This window comes from Heloderma suspectum, chromosome 6, assembly GCF_057233095.1.
Source record: "Heloderma suspectum isolate Gila_16-S chromosome 6, 16-S_ref, whole genome shotgun sequence".
NCBI lineage: Eukaryota > Metazoa > Chordata > Lepidosauria > Squamata > Helodermatidae > Heloderma > Heloderma suspectum.
In genome coordinates this window covers 46391782-46413894 of record NC_139463.1, presented here as the reverse complement: position 1 = coordinate 46413894, position 22113 = coordinate 46391782, and the positions used below count along the sequence as shown (strand labels likewise).

General features: G+C 48.9%; 1 protein-coding gene across 3 annotated transcripts in view; it reads left to right on the top strand.

Moving 5' to 3' along the window:
- Nucleotides 1-22113, top strand: part of KCNIP3 (potassium voltage-gated channel interacting protein 3) — a 135436-nt gene that overhangs the window by 104596 nt on the left and 8727 nt on the right. For all 3 annotated transcript variants that reach the window (XM_084804178.1, XM_084804180.1, XM_084804181.1), the window contains 3 exons: nucleotides 4606-4730; nucleotides 12345-12414; nucleotides 17278-17348. In XM_084804178.1, the coding sequence (XP_084660304.1) occupies nucleotides 4606-4730; nucleotides 12345-12414; nucleotides 17278-17348 (266 nt within the window). The remainder of the gene's footprint in view (nucleotides 1-4605; nucleotides 4731-12344; nucleotides 12415-17277; nucleotides 17349-22113) is intronic.

Sequence of the window (22113 nt, the reverse complement as noted above, 5' to 3'; positions counted from 1 at the left end):
GCGTGTTATAGGGGGACATTATCTCGGTGAGCCGGCCTTCTTCTCGGAGCTTCGTTATTACTGATTGTAGGCCCTCCTTTCCTTGGCGGGAAAGGGGATACTGTTTCACATGAACAGGCCTTGCTCCCTCCTTGAGGGGAATTTTGTATGGCGCTGCCGACTTGGCACGAGAGGCCCCTCCAATCCTGGCCCTAGCTAGAGGGTTGATTCTGTTTTCTATTAAGCCCCAGTCCTCGTTGGCTTCTGAGGTGGGTTCTTCTGCAACCTTCAAAAGGGCCATTTGGTAGTTACTACTCTGCTGTTTAGGGAGCCGTACCTCCATCCTTCCGTCAGGGGTAAAGGCAATCTCAATTTGGAGTTGAGTCAATAAGTCCCTTCCTAGCAATGCCACCGGATAGGAGGGGGTACAGACAAATGCATGTTCTAGGTGTGCTTTCCCAACCTTGGTGAACAGGGGACGAGAGAGAGGCACTCGGGTTGCCCTTCCTTTGCCCCCCATTATGGTGGTGAACCCCCCACTTCCCGTTGGGGGCTCGCTGAGGGGGAGGATGGACAGGGCAGCCCCTGTGTCTACAAGGGCTTTGTAGGAGCGGCCCCCAACCTTTATTTTGACCATGGGGTCCCGTCTTGCCTCAGAGATGGCTAAGAGGGGGCCGGGCCCCGGTCTGTCCTAGTCTCTTTCTTGTTCGTACAAAACTCTCTCCACTCCTCCCATCTTCTCCTCTCTCTCTTTCTGCTTCAAAGCCTCACAATCACGCTTCCAGTGCCCCATTTTCTTACAGAAGGCACATTGATCTTTCCCCAGGGGAGATCCCTTCCTTCCCCCTTTTCCTCCCTTCTTAGCTCCCCCTTTGTCGGGTCTAAGAACCGCAGCAAGGAGCTTTGCCTGCCTCTTGTCTTTTTCTTTTCCTTCTTTTTCTTCTCGCCTCTCATAAACCTTTTGAGCTACCTCAACTAAAACTCCTAGGTCAGCTGCCAACCCTCCTTCAACCTTTTGCAACTTCTTTCTGATGTCTTGGCAGCTATTTCCCACGAACTGAGTCGTGAGGATCCTTAAATTACTTGGATCATTCAAGTCAATGTCAGTATATTTAGCGAAGGCTTCCCTCAGCCTTTGGAGGAACATGGCAGGAGGTTCGTTTTTGTCTTGCTTTAGAGTCAGGACTTTTTGCAAATTGGGGGCCATTCTCGCGGCTTGCTTCATGCCTGCTAAAATGAGCCGAAAATAGTCAGCATGTAAGCGTCTATGTGCCGCTGTGGCCACCCCCCAATTGGGTCGCCCTGTGGGCAGAACCTCCACCGTCTCCTCTTCAGTTGCCTGGGGATTTTCCTCCCTATACTTGGCTTGTGCCCCCGCAAGGATGGTTGGCTTTTGGCTGAGGAAACAGGTGTTTAACAGCAGTTGTGTATCGTCCCATGTGGGGTTGTGAGTGAGCCTCACATTCTCCATCAGAGACAGGAGTGGGCCGGGATCCTCTTCAAAGGAGGGGTTAAATTGTTTCCAATTATACAAATCAGATGTCGTGAATGGGACATAGACAAACATCGTCCCTTGAGGATGTTGGGCGGTAGGGTCAGGGACTTCTCTGATGGGGAAGGTGAACTTCACCGGTGGTTGGGGGTCCTTTCGCAAGTTATAGTTAGGTCCCCCTTTTGCTTCTCTTTGTAAGACCTCCAATTTTTCCTTCAGGGAATGCAGACGATCTTGGAAAGTGTCCCGGTGTTCAACTAGAGGGGTGGGGTCCTCTGGTACTATTTCATGAAAGGGGTCCTCGGGGGCATCTAGCCGCCGGGAGGGCCCCTCAGGAGAAGGTGGTGGTTGCAACGGGCGTGGTCGCCCTGCGACAGCTGTCCCATAGGGAGGAGGAAGCAATGGGTCCTCCGGTGCCGTGGCCACGACCCTAGGTGGTCCCTCTTTTGGTGGTTTCCTTTTGACCACCATGGGAAGGGCCAGGGACATGCACTCAACAACCCACGGAGCGGGTCTGCCACCAAGGGACACACAAGTTGCCCATGAATCAATATAAGGGAACTGGTCCCAACTTCCCCTCTGTGTTACTGTTATTCGCACATCAGATACCAAGGTTGGGTCAAAAGACCCCTCGGGTGGCCATTTGGGCTCTAATATTGGCCATTCCCGGGTGCAAAAAAGGACAAGGCGATCCTTTGTCATCTTAGTTCCATAATCCTGCTTAAAATGTGACCAATTGCGCAAACAACACTCCAAGGGCGTATGGGACTTCTCTGCAGGCTTGGACTGGGAACCGCCCATGACGGTGGGAATTTCAATCAACAAATCTTGCGCTTCGCCCTCCTCTGACCCAGCCCGTCGCCGGGGTAGGGAAATGCAGATCGGGGCTCCTCACTCGCTTCGCCCGTAGGCGTCTCACACAATCACAAACACACCACCGTCCCGCGTTTATCCCCTAATGTAAGCTGTTTCACTTACCCAAAAGCCTCTTCTGTCCCACCCGCAGCTGCGTCCAGCTGCTTTATTGATTCACTGCCGGTGCCTAAAAGGAGTGATCATGTCTCCCTCTTCCTCTGGCGTTGGTCCCCAAGCGCCTTCGCCGCCGCCGATGTGAGGAGAAAGCAGTGTAAAACAACCGCCTGTGGCCACTTCTCCGCGGCCCTTCGGTTCAGCGCGAAGGGGACACGCCCCGAAGCAGGATCCGAGTCACGGCACCAAATTGTTAGATAAAAAGTTCTTGCTTTCGGTTGAAAGAATGGATGCCAGGCAGGCAGCAGTGGATCCAACACTATTTTATTAGTCATTTTGCAAAACGGGTACAGAGCAGTCTGGACCCCGAGCTAAGCATGCATAAGTCTTTTTATACTTCCGCCCCCTATACATTTTTGCTAGTGATAAGACATTTTAACCGACTAAGCTACTAGCTGACACAGCAGAAGCGTGACCTGCAGATGTACAATGAGATAATGTCGGCATGTTTATTTTTGTGATTATGCTTATGTGACTGTCTTAACCATGTTTTACGACTTCCCTTTTTAGCAGATGTACACTGCCACTGGACATGTGTGCCCGGTGGGCTCAATAGTTATGGCTAATAGCTCAAAGGTCCAGCAAAGAGCTGACAGTCAAAGAATAAGAGGACAGTCTTTTTCTAACACTCCCAAGGTAGTATACAATGCAAATATTTAAACAAGTTAAACAATAACAAGGATGTTTTGTGTGTGTGTTGAATTGTCATTTGTATGTTCATGTTTTTGTAGTATATTGTCAAGCCGCCTTGGGAAGGCAGCTCACCCTGAAAGGCAGGTGAAAAATCTTATAAATAAATACATAATACAGAACAATAAAACCTCCAGAAGAGTAAAACCAGGTATTAACCCTATATTAAAACCCATCAAATGCTGAACGGAACAACAGCAAAGCTCATCTAACCACACTAGGGCAAAAGTTCCATAATAAGGGTGCTGCCACAGAAAAGGCCCTTTCCCAGGTTCCTACCTTCCTTCGGAGGTTAGAGAGCTTTGGACAAAGATTGTAAACTATGGGCAGGTACATCCAGGGGAGGCAGCCTTTGAGATGTCCTGGCCCCAAGCTGTGTAGAGCTTTCTAGGAGAGAGCCATCATCTTGAATTGGGCTTCAAAATAAATTCAAAGCCCCTGCAACGGATGTAAGACCAGTGTAATATGGCCTATAATGTGCACAAGGAAGCAATCTGGCTGTAGCAGTTTGTACCAGCCGCAGTTTCCAAACTTTCTTCAAGGTCAGCCCCACATAGAGCACACTGAGTAGTCTAAATGAGACTACTAAACTGTGGTCAAACATTGTCAAATAAAAAGTGGTCAATTGAAAATATTTGACCAATGGTCAGTTGAACAGGCCGCTCACCCTACAAGTAGGGATGGCGGAGAATTTCTCCACGAATCTTCAGGAGGCCGAGTGCCGATGCATTCGGCCCCCCGAAAGTGTTGGGGAAATTCTCTGCCGGCCCCCCGCCCCCCCCGGGATGGGACTTACCGTGGCCAAATGTCCCTCTCGGCGGCGGGTCCCAGCAGCGTTTCGGCGGGGGCGGGGGCCGGTCTCCCGACTGGCTGCCGCCGCTGCCATTACAAAATAAAAAAGTAAAAAACAAAACAAAACACACACCCGTGATAGGCTACGTGACGATTTACGTAGCCTATCACGGTTAGATTTCCAAAGTCAGCCGTGACAGGCTACGTAAATCGTCATGTAGCCTGTCACGGCTGACTTTGGAAATCTAGCCGTGATAGGCTACGCAAATCATTACGTAGCCTATCACGGGGGTGTGTGTGTGTGTGTTTTTTACTTTTTTTTTCGCGGCCAGGGAGACGGGGCGCTCCTCCCCGGCCTGAATTTCGCCGGCGACGGATGGGGCGCCTCCCCCCCCCGGCCTGAATTTCGGCCGGGTGAGGCGAGGCGCCTCCCCCCCTCGCCTGAACTTCGGGGGGAGAACTGAAGCGCCTCACCCCCACCGCGAAGCAAGCTGCGGGACAAGGTAAGTCCCTTTCGTCCATCCCTACCTACAAGTGGGCATTCTCACTTGTAGGGTGAGACCTCTAGGGGCAGCCTGGAAGAGCAGCTGCAAGATCTCTCTTTCTATCTCTCCTTTTTGCAGACAGCAGCGACAGTGAGTTGGAGCTTTCGGCCATCCGGCATCAGCCAGAACGGCTGGATCAACTCCAGCTTCTGACCAAATTCACCAAGAAGGAACTTCAGTCCCTCTACAGAGGCTTCAAGAGCGTGAGTGGGACACTTCTGCCTGCTTATTTATTTATTGACAATATTTATGAATCCCTTACAGTCAAGAAATCTCTAAGCGATGTATAAAAACAGGTCTTCATCCAGAGGACAAGATCATCTCCTTCTTGGGAATGCCTGTGGGAAAAGGTGTGTTTTCAGCAGGCTGCCTAATTTGTTGTGGCTGGGAGTTGCAGTGAGTGGGTGCCACAATACTAAAGGGCCTATTCTGAGCTGTGATGAACTGGACCTCTGAAATGTTGGTACCACTTGGAGGGTGTCTCTTGATGGGTGCAGCAACTGAGCAGGCCAGGAGGGGATCAGGGGATCTCTTAAGTCTCCTGGTCGTGAGTTGTTTAGGGCTTTGTCAAGACATATGAAAACCTCAAACATGGCTTAGCAGCATATAGGCAGCCAGGGGAGTTTCCTCAGTGCACGTGTAATATGCTGGTAATACCTGCTCCCGTTACCAATCTGGATGCAGCCTTCTGCACCCACCGCAGCTTCCAGACCAGCCTGAAGGGCAGCCTTACATAAAGCACGTTGCAGCAAGCCAGTTTTGAGGTTGCCACATGGTCAAGCTATCCTGTCTAGGTATTGCTGTAATTGTCTTACCCGCCGAAGCTGATAGAAGGCACTCCTAGCCATTGAACATTGACAGTGCTGGATAAATTAGCACTGCCAGACTTCGCACCTGCTCCTTCAGGGGAAGCATAACCCCATCCAGAGCAGACAACTCATCCAGTCCTTGGACACGGGAGCCTCTCACCCACAGAGCCCCCGTTTTACCATCTTCTTAGAGCCAACCAGACATTTTCTGTACTCCAGACATCCCCAGGCAGCAAGAAATTTGGGGGGCCCTCAGTACAGGGTCAGATTTCTTTGCAAGGAGAGAGTGGTGGAGATCTACTGTGTCTTTGTAAAGCTGTGTCAGTCCCCAGGTGTCATGATCTTAAACTTTCAATGGCGTCCTATTATTCCTCCAGCCCATCTTCATTTGTATCTGTGAAGCTTCCTAAATTTTGGTCATCAGCAGCTTTCTCCCGGGCCTCCCTCACTCTCATTGCCCCAAATGGTAACTGAAATATTGTAAAGGAGATCCAAGCTATAAGAACTTAAGAAGAGCCATGCTGGATCAGACCAAGGTCAATCTAGTTATTATTTTTATGTAATAAAAATTACATAAATTTTTTTACGTAAAAAAAAATACATAAATACCCCCTCACACACACACACTGTTTTTTCTCTTGCAAGGAACCCACGGCTGCTTACATGATCCTCTTCCTCTCTTATTTTATCCTCACAACAACCCTATGTGGTAGGTCAGGCTGAGAGTCAGTGACTGGCCCAGAGTTACCCAGTGAGCTTCATGGCTGAGTGGAAACTAGAAGCCAGATCTCCCAAGTCCCTGTCCAACACTTTAACCACTATATCACACTGCCTCTCTAGTCCAGCATTTTGTTCACACAGTGGGCAACCAGCTGCCCATAGGAAACCCACAAGCAGGACATGAGTGCAACAGCACCCGCCCACCGATGTTCCCTAGCACAGGGGTCCCCAACCCCCGGGCCGCGGACCGGTACCTGACCGGGACTGGGCCGCAGTAGGGGTGTGGGAACCCCCCTTACCTTGGGTCCGCGGGGGGGGGGGGGGGAGGTGATTCGTCCCTCCCCCCCCACCCCGGAATCCTCGCCGGCCCTGGCTGGCTCCGCTCCGTGGCGAGTCCGCGGAGCTGCCAGCTGGCTCCGGCCCTGTTCTTTGCAGTAATAGCCTATTACTGCAAATAACAGGAATGCAAATGGCATTCGCTACATGGACACCATTTGTGTCCCAGTGGCCGGAAGTCCTCCCCTGGCTGGAACCAGCTGGCAGTTCTGCGGACTTGCCGCAGAGCGGAGCCGGCCAAGGCCGGCGAGGATTCCGGGGAGGGGGGATGGATCTCCCCCCCCCCACGGACCCAAGGTAAGGGGGGTTCCCACACCCGTACTGCGGACCGGTCCCATCCCCCCCGGTCTGTGGAAAAATTGTCTTCCACGGACTGGTCCCTGGTCCCAAAAAGGTGGGGTACCACTGCCCTAGCAACTGTTGTACATAGGCATGCTGCCTCTGATATTGGAGGTAACATATAGCCATCAGGACTAGTAGCCATTGATAGTCTTTTCCTCTAGGGATTTGTCCAACCCCCTTTTAAATTGGTGGCCATCACTACATCTTGTGGTAGTGAATTCCATAGTTTAACTATGCCCTGTGTGAAGAAGGACTTCCTTTTATCTGTCCTGGATCTCCCACCAATCAGCTTCATGGGAGACCCCCTTTCAGTTCTAGTATTATGAGAGAGGGAAAAAATGTGTCTGTATCCATTTTCTCCACACCATACATAATTTTGTATGCCTCTATGATGTCTCCCTTTACTCACCTTTTTTGTAAGGGAAATGGTCTCAGATGTTGTAACTTTTCCTCATAGGGCAATTGGTCCAGCCCCTTGAGCATTTTAGTTTTCCTTTTCTGCATTTTTTCCAATTGTACAATATCATTTTTAGGTGCGGTGACCAGGACTATACACAGTATTCCAGGTGTGGTCACGTTATAGATTTGTATAAGGGGAGTAGGATCTTGGCAGTTTTAGTTTCAATTCCTTTCCTAATTATGGTTAACATGGAATTTGCCTTTTTCACAGCTGCCTCACACTGTCGACATTTTCATCGAGCTGTCTACCACAACCCCAAGAGCTGTCCACCACAACCTCTTTCTTGGTCAGTCACTGCTAGCTCAGATCCCATCATCTTATACTTGAAGTTGGGATTTCTTGCCCCAATGTGCATCACTTTACACTTGCTTACATTGAACCACATTTGCCATTTTGGTGCCCATGTTCCCAGTTTGGAGAGATCTTTTTGGAGCACTTTGCAATCCCTTTTTGTTTTAACTATCCTAAATAATTTGGTGTTATCAGCAAATTTGGGCACCCACTGTTCATTCCTAAGTCCAGATCATTTATGAACAAGTTGAAAAGCTTTGGTCCCAATACAGATCCCTGTGGGACCCCACTGCTTACATCCTTCCATTGGGAGAATTTACCATTTATTCCTACTCTCTGCTTTCTGTTCTTTAACCAGTTACTGATCCATCAGAGGACCTCTCCTCTTATTCCATGTCTGTTAAGTTTGCTCAGGAGTCTTTGGTGAGGGACCTTGTCAAAAAGCCTTTTGGAAGTCCAAGTAAACAATGCCTAATTTGAGGTATGCCGCTGGTTAATTCTCTCCATCTTGAAATGTTGCCTTGTTACACAACCGTCTGTCTTCTTCCAACAAATTTCCTATCTGTCTGAGGTCTCTTCTTTCCATTGAGATACAAATTTCCAACATGATGGGTTGTATCGAATGAAATGAAGGGGATTTAAGTTAGTCAGGATTGACCTGTCCCATTCATTTCAGTGGGTCTACTCTAAGAAGGACTGACATTGGATACAACCCATTGTCATATCAAATCTTCTTCCATGTCCAAATAGTCCAACTGCATGATAGACCTAAACTGTCTTTAACCAGTTACTGATCAGTTATATTCTCGACCCAGGGAACTGTTGTTCCATGCAGGCAGTGAGGGATCTCTGATAGAGAGCTGATGAGTCGTTGTGTATATCTGCCCAAGAAGTCAGGTGGTTTAGTTTTAGCATGAACTGCCTTCCAAGAAACCATCCTTGCATTCGGTTCCACGTCTCTTGAATCGTTGTTTCCTGTAATACTTGGCTCTTTATTACCACTGAACGAAACGCTACTAAGTTCACTGGTGCCCCAGCTCATTTTATTCCATTTCTTGATATAACTGCAGCTCTGCTCCTGTTTGGGGACCATCCCAGAATTGATTGATGAATCAACCATTTTTGCTTTTAGACCGACTCTTTCATGTTCCAACTCCTTCAGTATTACTGAATGGAGAACGCTTGGCACTCCACCTCCTCTGAATGCATTAAGTAGGAATTCGACTGAAATGACCCCAGCAGGGAATAATCTCTTTTATGAGCAGAGTCTGACTAGATTCCAAGTCCACAGAGAGCCTTTTGTAACCTGGAAAGCTGGTCCTGCAATCCCAACCTAGGGAGGTAGTGGGCTCTCCCACACTGGAGACATTCAAGACGAGGCTGGCAGCCATCTGTCAGGGATGCTCTGACTTGGATTCCTGCATTGACCAGGGGGTTGGACTCGATGGCCTTGTACGCCCCTTCCAGCCCTACTATTCTATGATTCTATAACCCCATTCGGCATGGGGAGTGGTTTGCAGTGGAGGCTGGTGGTTCCGATGTCAGTGGGGTGGTGAATCCGCTCGGGGTTTCAATCAGAAGCAGTCAGGACTCTAAAGGAGCTCTCCAAGGTGCAAATCACCTAGCCCTCACGCACGCATGCAGGCTTGGAGAGCTCCTTCAGAGTTCTGACTGCTTCTGACTGAAACCTGGAGTGGATGCACTGCCCCACTGACAATGGGGCCACCAGCCTCCACTGGTGGTTTGCCCCAGACAGGGCTGTCGAATCTCAGCCTGGGTCCTAATCTGCCCCTCTAGAGCTCCCTAGGTGGTCGCGCCCTTTCCTCTGATCACCAAACATTTGGTAGTTTCCTGGCTTTTACGTGGTTCCCCCCCCCCATGCCCCACACACTTCAGTTAAGGTTGAATTGCAGTAAGAGCTTCAAGCTGAAATATGGCGGTCTTTGGGGCCCCTCCCTTTTTGCCTTTAGCCCTGCCCACCACTAGAAAGTGGCCCAGAGATCATCTTTGAAATGACATTTGGCCCTCGTGCTGGAAGAGGTCCAACACCCCTGATTTAGGGAGACCTCGACGTGAGGACCAACAAGACGGCAACCGAATCAGTGTTCCCATGTTATTGCCCTTCCCTGTCCGGCAGGATGTGACATCATCATGTGGCCCATGGCCCTGCACCCGCTCCACAGGATTGGCTGTCATGCCGGTGAGGAATTTCATGAAGCGATGTCACATATTTCCATAACTCCATGTTATAGGATATGCGTGGAAGGGGAGGAACTCAACACAGGCTTGCCATATTCAGCAGTGACCCTGCTTTCATCAACATGCGCGCATAGCTACGCCCTGTGGGATTGGAGCCTGGCCTCTCCATCTCCATTTCCAAATCCCACACCAGCACTGAAGGGTTGATCATCCTTGCTATAAGAATTTGGTGACATCCTCAGGCCATGTTCGCCATTGCTCATGGTCAGGATATACTTCTCCAAATTTTGCGATACAGTGCTTGGCTCAAAAGAAATGTACCAAAATGCATATGGAAATGTGCGTTCTAGGATAAATGTGTATTTTGAGGGCAAATACATTTAGAAATTTGTATTTTGTAAGAAAATATGTTCAAAAATGCATCTTTGAAAATAACTTTTCCTGCGGAGTTTAAAATAAACATTTTGCGGATTAATGCAGAAATGGTACAGAACATGCAAAACTGACATGTACCAGAAATAAGCTAATCCAACCATCCCTAAATTCTGGCCTCTCACCCTGAGATTTTGGCCCTTTCTTCAGGAGGCCCCAGACAAAAGCAAAAGCCCTGCAACCCCTTGTCCGTCCCCAGGACCTGGCAATCCTACTTCCAGGACAAAACCAGCAACCAGACATGGGTTTACAGTGCCTTTAACAGCAGTCTGGCATGCAGAAATAGAGCAGATGGAAGCTTTTCCCATCACTTGATAAATAAATAAATACATCTGCTTGCCAGGGAAAGTTCCACCAGTTTTATTTCTCTGAGGCACAGGGACCAGGGCCAGAAAAACAAAAAGTGGCAACTCACCCCAGAGGGTGAGAGGAAGTCAAGACGCATGGCGGAGCGTCTCATGCGTCATGGCCTGCAGCTCTTGTCTTGCAGCTGGTTGCTGTATACAGGCAATGTTCTTTCAGTTCTTTGTAGAAGCTGGAGAGTGTTGCAGGGAGTGTCTTTGAATCATTATGTATAAATCAGGCCTTATTGAGTTTGAGGGCATATTATAGAGTTGGAGGGGTTCTTGGAGATCATCTAGTCCAACCCCCTACTCAATGCAGGGTCTGCAATGCAGGGTGCAGCCACAGCATCCCTGACAGGTGGCTGTCCAGTCTCTGTTTAAATACCTCCAGCAAAGGAGAACCCACCACCTCCCGAGGCAATCCATTTCACTGCTGAACAGCTCTCAGTGTTAAGAAATTTCTCCTACCGTTCATCCAAAATCTGCTTCCTTGCAATTTCTACCTATCAGTTTTAGTCCTGTCTTCGGGAACAACAGAGAACAAGTCTTCTCCCTCCTCTACATCACAGGAGGGGAGGCTGGTGGCTCCGATGTCAGTGGGGCAGTGAATCCGCTCCGGGTTGCAGTCAGAACCAGTCAGAACTCTAAAGGAGCTATCCAAGGTGCTTTGCAGGGGAGGGGGTGCTTCACACCTTGGATAGCTCCTTTAGAGTTCTGACTGGTTCTGACTGCAACCCTGAGCGGATTCACCGCCCCCTGTCATAAGAGCCACCAGCCTCCACTGCATCACAGCTTTCAGGTATTCTAACACCACCCTCACATCTCCCCTTAATCTTCGCTTCTCCAGACCAAACATATCCAGTTCTTTCCACCGTTGTTCATAGGACTTGGTTTCCTGACCCCTCACCATCCTGGTTGCTCTTCTCTGGACACACTCCAACTTGTCAGTGTCCTTTTTAAAATGGGATGCCCAGAACCGGACTCCAAACTTAACACAGAATAAAGCAGAACTATTACTTCCCGGGACCTGGCACCATGCTTCTGTTAACGCAGCCCAAGATTGCATTTGCTTTTTTAGCAGCTGCATTGCACCACTGGCTCATGTCATTGCAAAGCTTACGAGTGGCCCTAAGACAGGGGTGGGCAACTGTGGACAGTCCAGGAGCCAATTTCCACCCCCACCCCGGCTGCAGTTGCCAAATTGAATTTCGGCAGCAGTGCAGCAGAAATAAAAAAGCCACATTTTCGCTTTAAAACAAGGTGCTCAGGGAGCATACAAGTCACACTCCTGGAAGCCCCAGGGCAGCAAAATTCTGCATTAAAACCAGGCACACGCTTCCTGCGTGCCTTGTCTTAACGCGAAAATGCACCTTTTTCCATCACTACCACCCAAAATTGGGTGGCCATTCAGCGGTGCAGCAACAGTGATTTGGGGGCCACAAAGAAGGAGGGGGCAGCATGCTACCCACAGTCAGTCAAGTCCATGGAACAGTCAGGATCAGTTTTAGGATGGGCACATGGATATTTTTGCTCAAATGAGTGGTCCAAACAGGAAGTGAGAGGCAAGGCCGGGAGTTGGTGGGCGTGGGGGGGGGGGCAGCGAACATCAGCCCAAGCTGGGCTGTGCGGCTCTCTGCTCTGAACTTTCATTGCCAGTTAGTGGAGGCTGGTGGCTCTGATGCCAGAGGGCGGTGATTCCGCTCCGTGTTTCAGTCCCCAACTCTGAAGGGGCTATCTTGGGTATCTTTAGAGTTCTGACTGGTACTGATGAAACGCGGAGCAGATTCACTGGCCCACTGGCATGGAAGCCACCAGCCTCCAGTGTTGCCAAGCACCCTGTGGGTGAGCCTCAGGGTATAACCTCCTTGTGACTTGCCTTGATAGGAATGCCCAAGCGGCCTGGTGGACGAGGAGACCTTCAAGCTGATCTATGCCCAGTTCTTCCCCCAGGGAGGTGAGTCTTGGGTTGATGTCTGTGATACTTCTCTGCAGCTCCGAGGCTGGATCAGATGGTGAGAAAAAAAATCCCGCCCGCCCCACCACCTGCCCATGTGAACGCTACTGCAAAGCTTTTCCCCATGATGGCATTCCATGCAAACCCAGCCCTGCCTACCAATATTTTGCACCATATGTCCACCTCAATACATGCAGCTTCCCACATCGGCTCATGCCTCCTCCTCCCTGGGACACTGTAACATGGCAACGATTTGGGTGGTTTCCCACACTAAGAAGAAGAGGATCTCCACAGCAGACTTAGGATGGCCGCCAAACCAGTCTTTCTCCCCAGGGAATTCTGGGAAGTGTAGTTCCGGGGGGGGGGGGAGCTAGGAATTGCCAACAATTTCAGCTCCCTAAGCAAAATGCAATTCTTAAGAGGAGGAAGCCATGACGGTTAAGCAGTCATAAAACCAATATCTCTGTAATAGTCTTCCTGTGGCGATAAAGCCTGAACCTCCGATTGGCTGCGCCAGTGAGATGGCATGGAACGTTCTTTGCAGGGTGGCCACACGAACCACTAAAAAGAGGACAAAAGAGGACGCAGAGTTGCATAAAATTTGCACATGCTGATTTATAGGGAGACCTGCACATTTAGAAAAAATGACTACAATTTAAGTAGAAGTACAATTAATCTCACGGTATAAAGAGCAAGACGGTGACCAGGTGAGCTGGGTGCCTACTCAGTCTGCTGTCCTAGTGCTAAGTATGGATGGGCAACTTTAAGGCCCCCGCTGCTCTCCCTTCTTGGGACTCTTTCTCTTGAAATTGGACCTGGACTGGGCGGTTCTTCAAATAGAAGGCCTGTTCAAAAGGGAGAACTGTCCTCAGACCAGCGGAGGCTGGTGGCTCCGATTTCAGTGGGGCTGTGAATACATTTTGGGTTTCAGTCAGAACCAGCCAGAACTCTGAAGGAGCTATCCAAGGCACTGAACTTATTTTGGAGATAGGGTTTAGTACCTTGGATAGTTTCCTTAAAGTTCTGTCTGGTTCTGACTGAAACCCAGAATGGATTCACAGCCTCACTGCAATCAGAGCCACCAGCCACCACTGCCTCAGACCGCCCTTCAAATAAAGGACACCTGGCCACCCTAGTGCCGCCAACTCAGCAAACAAAACCATCTAAATGTTTGCAGTCCAGATTTTGTGAAGGAAGCGAAATTTCTGTTTGGGTTGGATTAAAACCTCACACAGGCCCTAGGGATCACTGTAGCTTTACAGTGGGTTCATTTCTGTTTACTTTATTTATAAATAAATAATAATTCTAGGGTACTCTTCTGCCAAAAAGGCCTTCAGAGAGGCTTACAAATTAAGAATGACAAGACAAAATCAAGAGTCCCATAAAAACAGTATGCAAATAAAAACTAAAGAGCAGAGTGGCAGAAAAATTAAGAACACAGCAATAGTGTTCCAATGGCTCCTCAACAGCCAAAGTTCATTCTAAACCAGAAGCCTCACAAAGCAAAACAGTTTTTAAAAGGTGTCCCGGGTCGTAGGGAAGAAGCAAAGGATCAAGGACCCCGCAGAGAAGGTGGCCGAAGAAAAGTTGCAGAATAAACATTGACCTGAAAACCAGGAAACCGGGGGAAGGGTTGTGGAAGAGGAATGCTATGTCCATGGGGTGGGTGGCGGGGAGCGGAGAACGGACCGCTTGGTGGAGCTTGCCAAAACACAGGGTCGCCAAAGGAAGAGGGATAAAAAGGTTGGGGGCTGAAAAGGGCATAGGAACCTCAGAGGAGCAGTGCTGGATCAGGTCAGAGGCCCATTTAGGGTGCAACCCTATGCATGTTTAGACAGAAAAAGGTCCTACAACTCCCAGCATGCTGGCTGGGGAATGCCGGGAGGTGTAGGACTTTTTTCTGTCTAAGCATGCATGGGATTGCACCCTTAGCCCAGCTTTCTGTTCCCACATGAACACCGCACATGAGCACTACAGCACCCTTCCGCTCATGTTCCCCAGCACCTGCCTTGGCAGACTGCCTCCGGGACTGGAGGCAGTCCGGAGACACCATGGAGAGTGGGCATTGATCCGCATACAGGTGCATGAGGAGTCTGATCCCCACTCGCCACCAGGTTCGGAGAAGGGGCTTCCCTTAGGGCTGCCGCGAGGAAAGAAAGAGGTAAATTCCCTCCATGCTGAGCGTGATCCTGATAGTTATCAGCAACCCCTCCCCTGCCGCTGACATCGTCTGCATTTTTTTCTGAAAACGTGCACGTTAACCGCAAAGGTTCGTTCAACGTCACGGCCCTCCAAGACGGGTGCGTTCTTCATCTGTTGCCTCCACAGAGCTGAGGGCCCCCTTTTAGCCACTGAAACGTTCACATTTGCAGCTGGTCCCAGGCGAGAGGTTTCCCTCCCCAAGCCCTGACGCTTAGAAATCCTTATCTCCTGAAGGAAAAGGACCACCCTAACTCCTCTTGGTGCCTCTGGCGGGATAGGCACATGGAGCCTCCCCCAGCACACTGATTGATTTGGGGCACGCACTTCCCTGTGAGGCTGTCCCGTGTAAGCCCCACTGACAACAAAGGGGAGTGCATCCCTTACGCAGCTCCTGGCCATTGCAGCGTGCAGAACTTCCCAGTGAGTTGCGGTCCATGAGCCAGAGGTGTCTGCGTTCTCCCTAATCTGTGGCACAGAGGAGCCAGCGCTCACAGGGACGCAGCGCCAACACTTTTTAGTAGCAGGGTTGATGACGTCATCTACCCCCTCCCCTCCAGATTTCCCTGTTCCCTCTGAGCTTAGCTGCAATTCTCACAGTAGTTCTGGGGTGGGGGTATGGATTTTCTCAACAACGATATATTGTTTCCTATTGTAATGCAAAGTATTTTGGGGCGGCCTGGTCTGGAATGGGCAGTTAAAACCCATGAGCTTTACAAAGGACAGCAGTGTCCTTGGCGCTGAAGAAAGTGCCACGCTACGAGCCCTGGCTCCGCCTCTCCATGGATTAAGAATTCCTGGTGGAGATGAAGACTGCTAGAACTGGTTTGTTGACAGGGACCCACACAGCTGACTGCATTTTTGGACTGTCCTTGGGAGCGTGGCTGTGGGGACTGTCATGATGGGTGCCTGCACTTTAAAATTTGCCACTGCCCCACTGCACTGAATGGAGCCCAAAGGCTGTTCCAGGAGACGCTCTCACCTTGTCTTGTCTGGTAGGGCTGCCCATGACAGGAGAACCTTGTAGCAGATTTTCCACGAGGGCCTGTGGGACACCTCGACGGTAGGGGATAGGCGGTGGTGCCTCCAAGATGGCACCATGTGGGACTTCATGCACATGCATGTGCCGAGTGCACATCTGTGCCATGCCATCCCCCATCTGCCACACATATATTTTAGTGGGAAATGTGGAACGGCTTTGCTGTCTTTGGGGACTGCCCCAAGAGGGAGGCCCCAACCCAATTCATCATAAAGTAGGCCTTGCCTGAAGGCGCATACAGAGCACTATTCCTTGCCAGTTCGGTAGCCATACAGCCTCCGTATGAACCAGTGAAGCTGCCATCATGCCATTTGAATCAGTGTTGGTTAGTCCAGCCTTCCCGAACATGGGTCCCTCCAGATGTGTCAGCATAGTTGGCTGGGAGATTATGGGAGTTGTAGTCCAACCCATCTGGAGGGCACCAGGTCGGGGAAGGAGGGTCTGATCAGAGTGGCAGAGGCTCTCCAGATCCCACAGCAGAGCTCTTTCACATAGCCTGCTACCCATGATCCTTTTAACGCAAGATGCCAGCTAAAATGGGGTATGGAAATTGGGACCATCTGCATGCAAAGCAGCCTGTGCTGCACCCTGAGCCATGCCTCCTGCGCTATGCACTTAGGAATCAAGGTGGATTTGTCAAGTTCATGCCGGAGTTCAAACACTCGGGTGGGATGTGTGTATGGTTTGCAGGATGGTGGGAGTGGATGCCCTTTTTAGAAGTAGCATATTTGATACGTCAGTCTAAATACATAATGGAGAATATTTGGGGGTGGTTAGTCTGAAATGGCTGTATTGTTGTTCAGTTGCACACTTGAGCACATCTAAATTACAAAGTTGTGTTTTTGTATTGTTTTTACTGTCCTTTTACTAAAAATCCTGGGAACTGTAATTTGGTGAAGGTGCAGAGAATTCTTTGCAGAATGCGCTTCTCTACACGAAGCTTTTAACCCACACCTCTACCGAGGCTTCTGCTTCCAGATTCTTTGCAGGATGAAGATCGGCTCCTTTACATGTTCTTTTCCCCTCTGAGGGTTTTCTTTCCCTGCCTTTCTGTATGTTCCATTATATAACCACTAGGTGGCACTGTGGTATAGCGGAATTGCTCAGTTACATGACATTTCTATGATGTTATAGAGGCCATTCAGAAAAAATACCACACTTCCCCCTTAAGGAAAAAAACACGAAAACAGTTGCAAATCATGGGAGAGTCTCTGGAGGATGATGGCGTCATGTAAAGGACCCGCAAACTACTGTGAGTGAGCGATCACGAGTGCACAATAAAAGCCTCATGTAGAAAGGCTCAGTATCCTAAGCCCCCTCACAGAACCACTATTCCTAGGGACCCTGGGGCAAGGGAATGACCATTATCCAGTGGAATTTGGAAAGAAAATAGATGTAGTGTGAATATGACTTCGTGTACTGGACTAGGACTGGGAGATCTGGGTTCGAATCCTTGCTCAGCCTAACCTACTTCCTTTCATTCTCATTGTTGTGACAATAAATATGGGACACCACTTACGGAGTCAGAGGGGAGGAAGACATTGCTGGGAAGTGGCTCCCTACAGTGAGTAAGCAAGACTCTTCAAGCGTTGGTAGCCCATCTGCTTCTGCCATTACCTTTGCAGATGCCACCATGTATGCCCACTTCCTGTTCAATGCCTTTGATGTGGACCGAAATGGAGCCATTCGCTTTGAGGTAAAATGCCCTTTCCGTTCCTTGGATTATAGTTCTGGACAGTACGCCTTAACCATTTGGAGGGGGAAATGGGAAGCCGGACAATACTTTCTAAGGGTGCAATTCTATGCTTGTTTAGACAGAAAACAGCCACGCAATTCCCAGGCTGGCTGGGGCATGCTGGGAGTTGTAGCCTAAACAAGCATAGGATTGCGCCCTAAGGGAGTCGAAAGCCATTTGAGAAAAGCTTTGCTTCCCATGGGGTATAATAATGGCAATTATTTTGTTTGAATGTCACCTTTGGTCAAGGACTTTTCAGATACGATACAAAAACCCGCTGAACCTGCTTGCCAGAGGTAGAAGTGGGATGAGCAGACAGACTGTGAACAGTGATCCTTGTTTAAATGGCTTTCAACTTTCTGGAAAAAACACACACCCTATTTTGTCTGGGATGCATTTCCTTGCCTTGAGCATTGCACAATAATACACTGTATTACTGAGGATTCGGTTGTGGGAGAGCGGTCAGGCGGATGTTGGAAGCGCACAGTGGTGCCATCAGGGCAGGACTTTGGCGAAGGGGGCCTCTAAATGCAGCCAGACTGGCTTACCAGATTTTGAAGAAGGTGAAGTAATACACATTACCATGGAAAGGTGGAGGAGGCCACCAGGTAGTATCCAGTGTCAGTCCTATGTAGAGTAGACCTATTGAAATGAATGGGACTTGAGTTAGTCATGACTAACTTGTCTCATTCATTTCAATGGGTCTACTCTAAGTAGAGCTAACACTGGATACTATCCATTAAGTCCAGAGTCCCTTTATTTTTTTAATTTTTTAAATTTCTGTATCACCCAATAGCCAAAGCTCTCTGGGTGGTTCACAAAACAAAACTTAAAATCATAAAATAAATATACAGTAAAGCATAATAGAAAAACTTCAAGTTTAAAACATAATAAAACCAAAGTAAAAACTAGGGTGAAAGCCAGCAGCAGTTCAAAGGTCTCAAATGGACTAACACAACTTTTAAAACTGAAATACTAAAAAGTCTGGGAGAACAAAAATGTCTTCACCTGGTGCTGAAAAGACTACAACATAGGCATCAGGTGAGCCTCTCTGACAACTGGGGGCCACCACTGGAAAGCCCTGTCTTTAGTAGCCACGCACCTCACTTCATGTGGTGGAAGCACCCAGAAGAAGGCCTCTGAAGATGATTTTAGGGTCCAGGCAGGTGTATATGGGAGGGGACAATCCTTCAGGTAACCTGGCCCCAAGCTGTCCAAGATTCTGTAGGTTGATACCAGCACCTTGAATTGGGCCCAGAAACGGACTGGCAGCCAGGGATCATAAAGTGATCCTATCAATCAGTTCCCATTAACAATCTTGTAGCCTTATTTGGGGGCAGCTCAAGCTTCCAGATGGTTTTCAAAGGCAGCCCCAGATATAACGCAGTGTATTCCAAACGTGTTACCAGAGCACGGAGAACTGTAGCTTGGCTGAAATGACGCAAGCGCTCCGCTGGAAGTGCAGAAGGGAGGGGCACAGGTCTTCTCGGCACAGCTTGAGGGTCTGCAGAGAACCTGCACATTGCTCCTGTCACTAGCGGCTCAAGATTGGGGGGGGGGGGCTTGGGCAAGGCAAGATGCCTTATGGGCCCCCCCCCCGGGTGGGCCCCCCTGCTCCTTGCCACGGTCACCAGTGCCTCATCCCTTGGGCAATCCCTCTGGGCCAATCTGCACCACGGCCCAGAAGGAGAGCGCAAGGCAAGGAGAGCTCGCCGCTCCTTCCCCTGGCTCTTGGCACACCTGGAGAAGGCAGGTGAACAAGCAGCAAATTTCGCCATAGGCCACACTGGCACTGTTCTACCGTGGCCCAAACATGGCAGTATAGTGTGTGTGTGTGTGTGTGTGTGTGTGAGGGAGGGTGCGCACACACCTCTTTGTGTGTGAACCAGACATTTATTCACATATATTTGGGGTCTTGTATAAATCTTACCAGCGGCTCTGGCCCCCCATTGGCCCTGGGAACGAACATGGCTCCCACTCTGGAAATGTTTGCAGTGGATGATGTCAGAGTTAGCCAAAATGGAGGGTGCTTCCAGATGAGGCTTTTATTGTGCAATTGTCTCACCTTGTTCACAGAATTTTTTTTGGGGGGGGGGATTATTTACATCTTCCATTTGTTACCTTCCTGTGTTTTCCTGCCACTTCTTCCATCTTTTTTACTTTTCACAAAAAGGCATTGTTAAGGAGGAAAAGGCAGAGTAAGCGCTGTACAATTCCTTCCGATCGGTAGCACCAGGAGGCCTCCGTCTGGAAGCCCCCACTGTGGAAACCCAGCAGTGTCATGATGTGCCTGCCCCTTTGGGGTAACACTTCACGCATCTAAGGTGTATAAAATTACGCTTGGTGTGGAGAAAGTGGACAGGAATACGTTTTTCTCCCCCTCTCATAATACTGGAACCCACCATCATCCCATGAAGCTGAATGGTGGGAGAGCCAGGACAGAAAAAAATGAAGTCCTCCTTCACATAGCTCATAGTTAAACTATGGAATTCTCTACCACAAGATGTAGTGATTGTGGGGTTCGCTGTACAAGCACAAGGGCCTCTAAAGGGCACCGTGCAATATGTCCTATACAACTGAGTAGGGAAACGAATAAGTGTTTGTTTCGTTTTCGACCTCCAACATGGTGTCCAGCCTCTCTGTTAACAACGCATAGTATCAGCAGTGGGAAGCTAGCTGTAGATGGCCACCAAGCGGGATGGCTTTACAAGGGGGTTAAACAAGTCAATGGGGGATAGGGCTGTCAATGGCCACTAGTCATGATGGCTGTATATTGCCTCTGATATTGGAGGCAGTATGCCTCTCCATACCAGTTGCTGGGGAACATGGGCAGGAGGCTGCTGTTGTATTCATGTCCTTCTGTGGGCTTCCCAGGGGGATTTGCTTGGCTGCTGTGCAAACAGAATGCTGGACTATGTAAGTCTTTGGTCTGATCCAGCACAGCTCTTATTTTGTCCTTAGGACACAATCTGTAGTGATGGCCTCCAACTTGGATGGCTTTAGAAGGGGACTAGACAACATTATGGGGGACGAGGCTATCAGTGGCTACTAGTCATGATGGCCTTTGGTCTGATCCAGCACGGCCCTTCTTATGTTCTAAGCAGACCATAGTCCACAAAAGTTTATTCCATAATATATTAGTTTTTAAGTGTCATGAGACTCATTTTTGCTGCAACAGTCTAACACAGATGCCCTTCTGGAGCTTGATTATTATGGCACTTTGCCCCACCCACCGGCTGTCTGTTCCTGCTTCCCCATCCACAAGGAGCTCTGGGACAGGTAGTTCTTGAGAGAGCACATCTCCTTGGGAAGCACAAATCTCTCTGCCTCTCAAAGTGCAAATCCTAGTTTAACTGCACAAAGAAGCACAAACTGTGTTCTAGAGAACAGCCCGGGGCAGCTGCTCCCTGTTCATAAGATCTGCATAATCTGAAGTTTTTTAAAAAATGCATGGTTTTAAGTTTTATTTTATGAACCGTCCACAGAGCTTCAGCTATGGACGGTATAGAAATGCCATAAAAATGAGCAAATGAATGAATGAAGCCGTTCATACTTAAATAGATATAGGGAAATCAGTTTCCATAAATAACCTCAAGCATAGTGTTTTCATTTCCCTCTTGGGAATGGGGTTGTAGCCCCCACTGGATCTCTGAGTCCCTATAAAGAATGCCCTTCCCCTGCCCCGGTACTTGAGGTCTCTGAACATGGGATGGGGGAGCATCCTATACATGTCTACTTAGAAGTAAGCCCCATTGAGTTCAGTGGGACTGACTGTCGGGTAAGGACTGTGTATAGGACTGCAACATTAGTGTTTCAGCATGTGTAGTGGTTTTAACTGTAATGCATTTTTAGTGTTTGTCAGCTGTCATGATTTTAGTTTAATGAAAGTGGGAGGTGATCATAAGGGCCATCATTAAATAATGGAGCCTTTACATGCCTTTAGCCAAAGCCTGGACCTTCCTAGAAATAACACAAAGCTGATTTGCTTGGCGACAGAGAATAAACAAGAGGCAAAGTTCTTGCAGCCTCTTGTATTTTTTCATATTTTATATATGTTTTTACCCTTTTAAATCTTCAAAGTCACCCAGAATCCATGAGTTAAGTGAATAAGTAAAGGGAATATGACCACTGAAGAGTCACATATAACACTGTGTACTGTTTCATTATCACTGATGCAATGAATATGGACTTGAGCACGCTCCGGGAGAGAGCGCAGGACAGGAAGGCCTGGCGTGCTATGGTCCATGGGGTCACGAAGAGTCGGACACGACTGAACAACAACTGTTTCATTGCAGCCGTTTGGACTGAGGCTGGCAGCAGGAGAAATAAAGTAGATCTGGACAATAGAACAGTAAATTCTATTTCTAAAATGAGAAGCAGAGAAACCACATTAATATGAGAAAATGACCCAGGAGGCATCGCAGTTGATAACCTTCCACTTTGTCCTTCAGAGGGTCACAGTTATTTAAAAAATATTACACCCAGAAGACAGATTGGCCCAGTGGACGCTTTTGTCCTGGGGTGAATAGAATTAGTTAGTGGGCAGGTTGGAGATTTTCATTGAGGCCATAGTGTCTGGGGGAAGGGGGACATCTCCTCTTCTGTACACTGTGGTCTCAATCCTGAGCAGGCCTCGAATATTTTAACACTAGGCATACTGGGTTTAATCCAAACTAATTATTTGAACTTAAATATCATTGAAATCAATGGGCAAGTTAGTCATGAC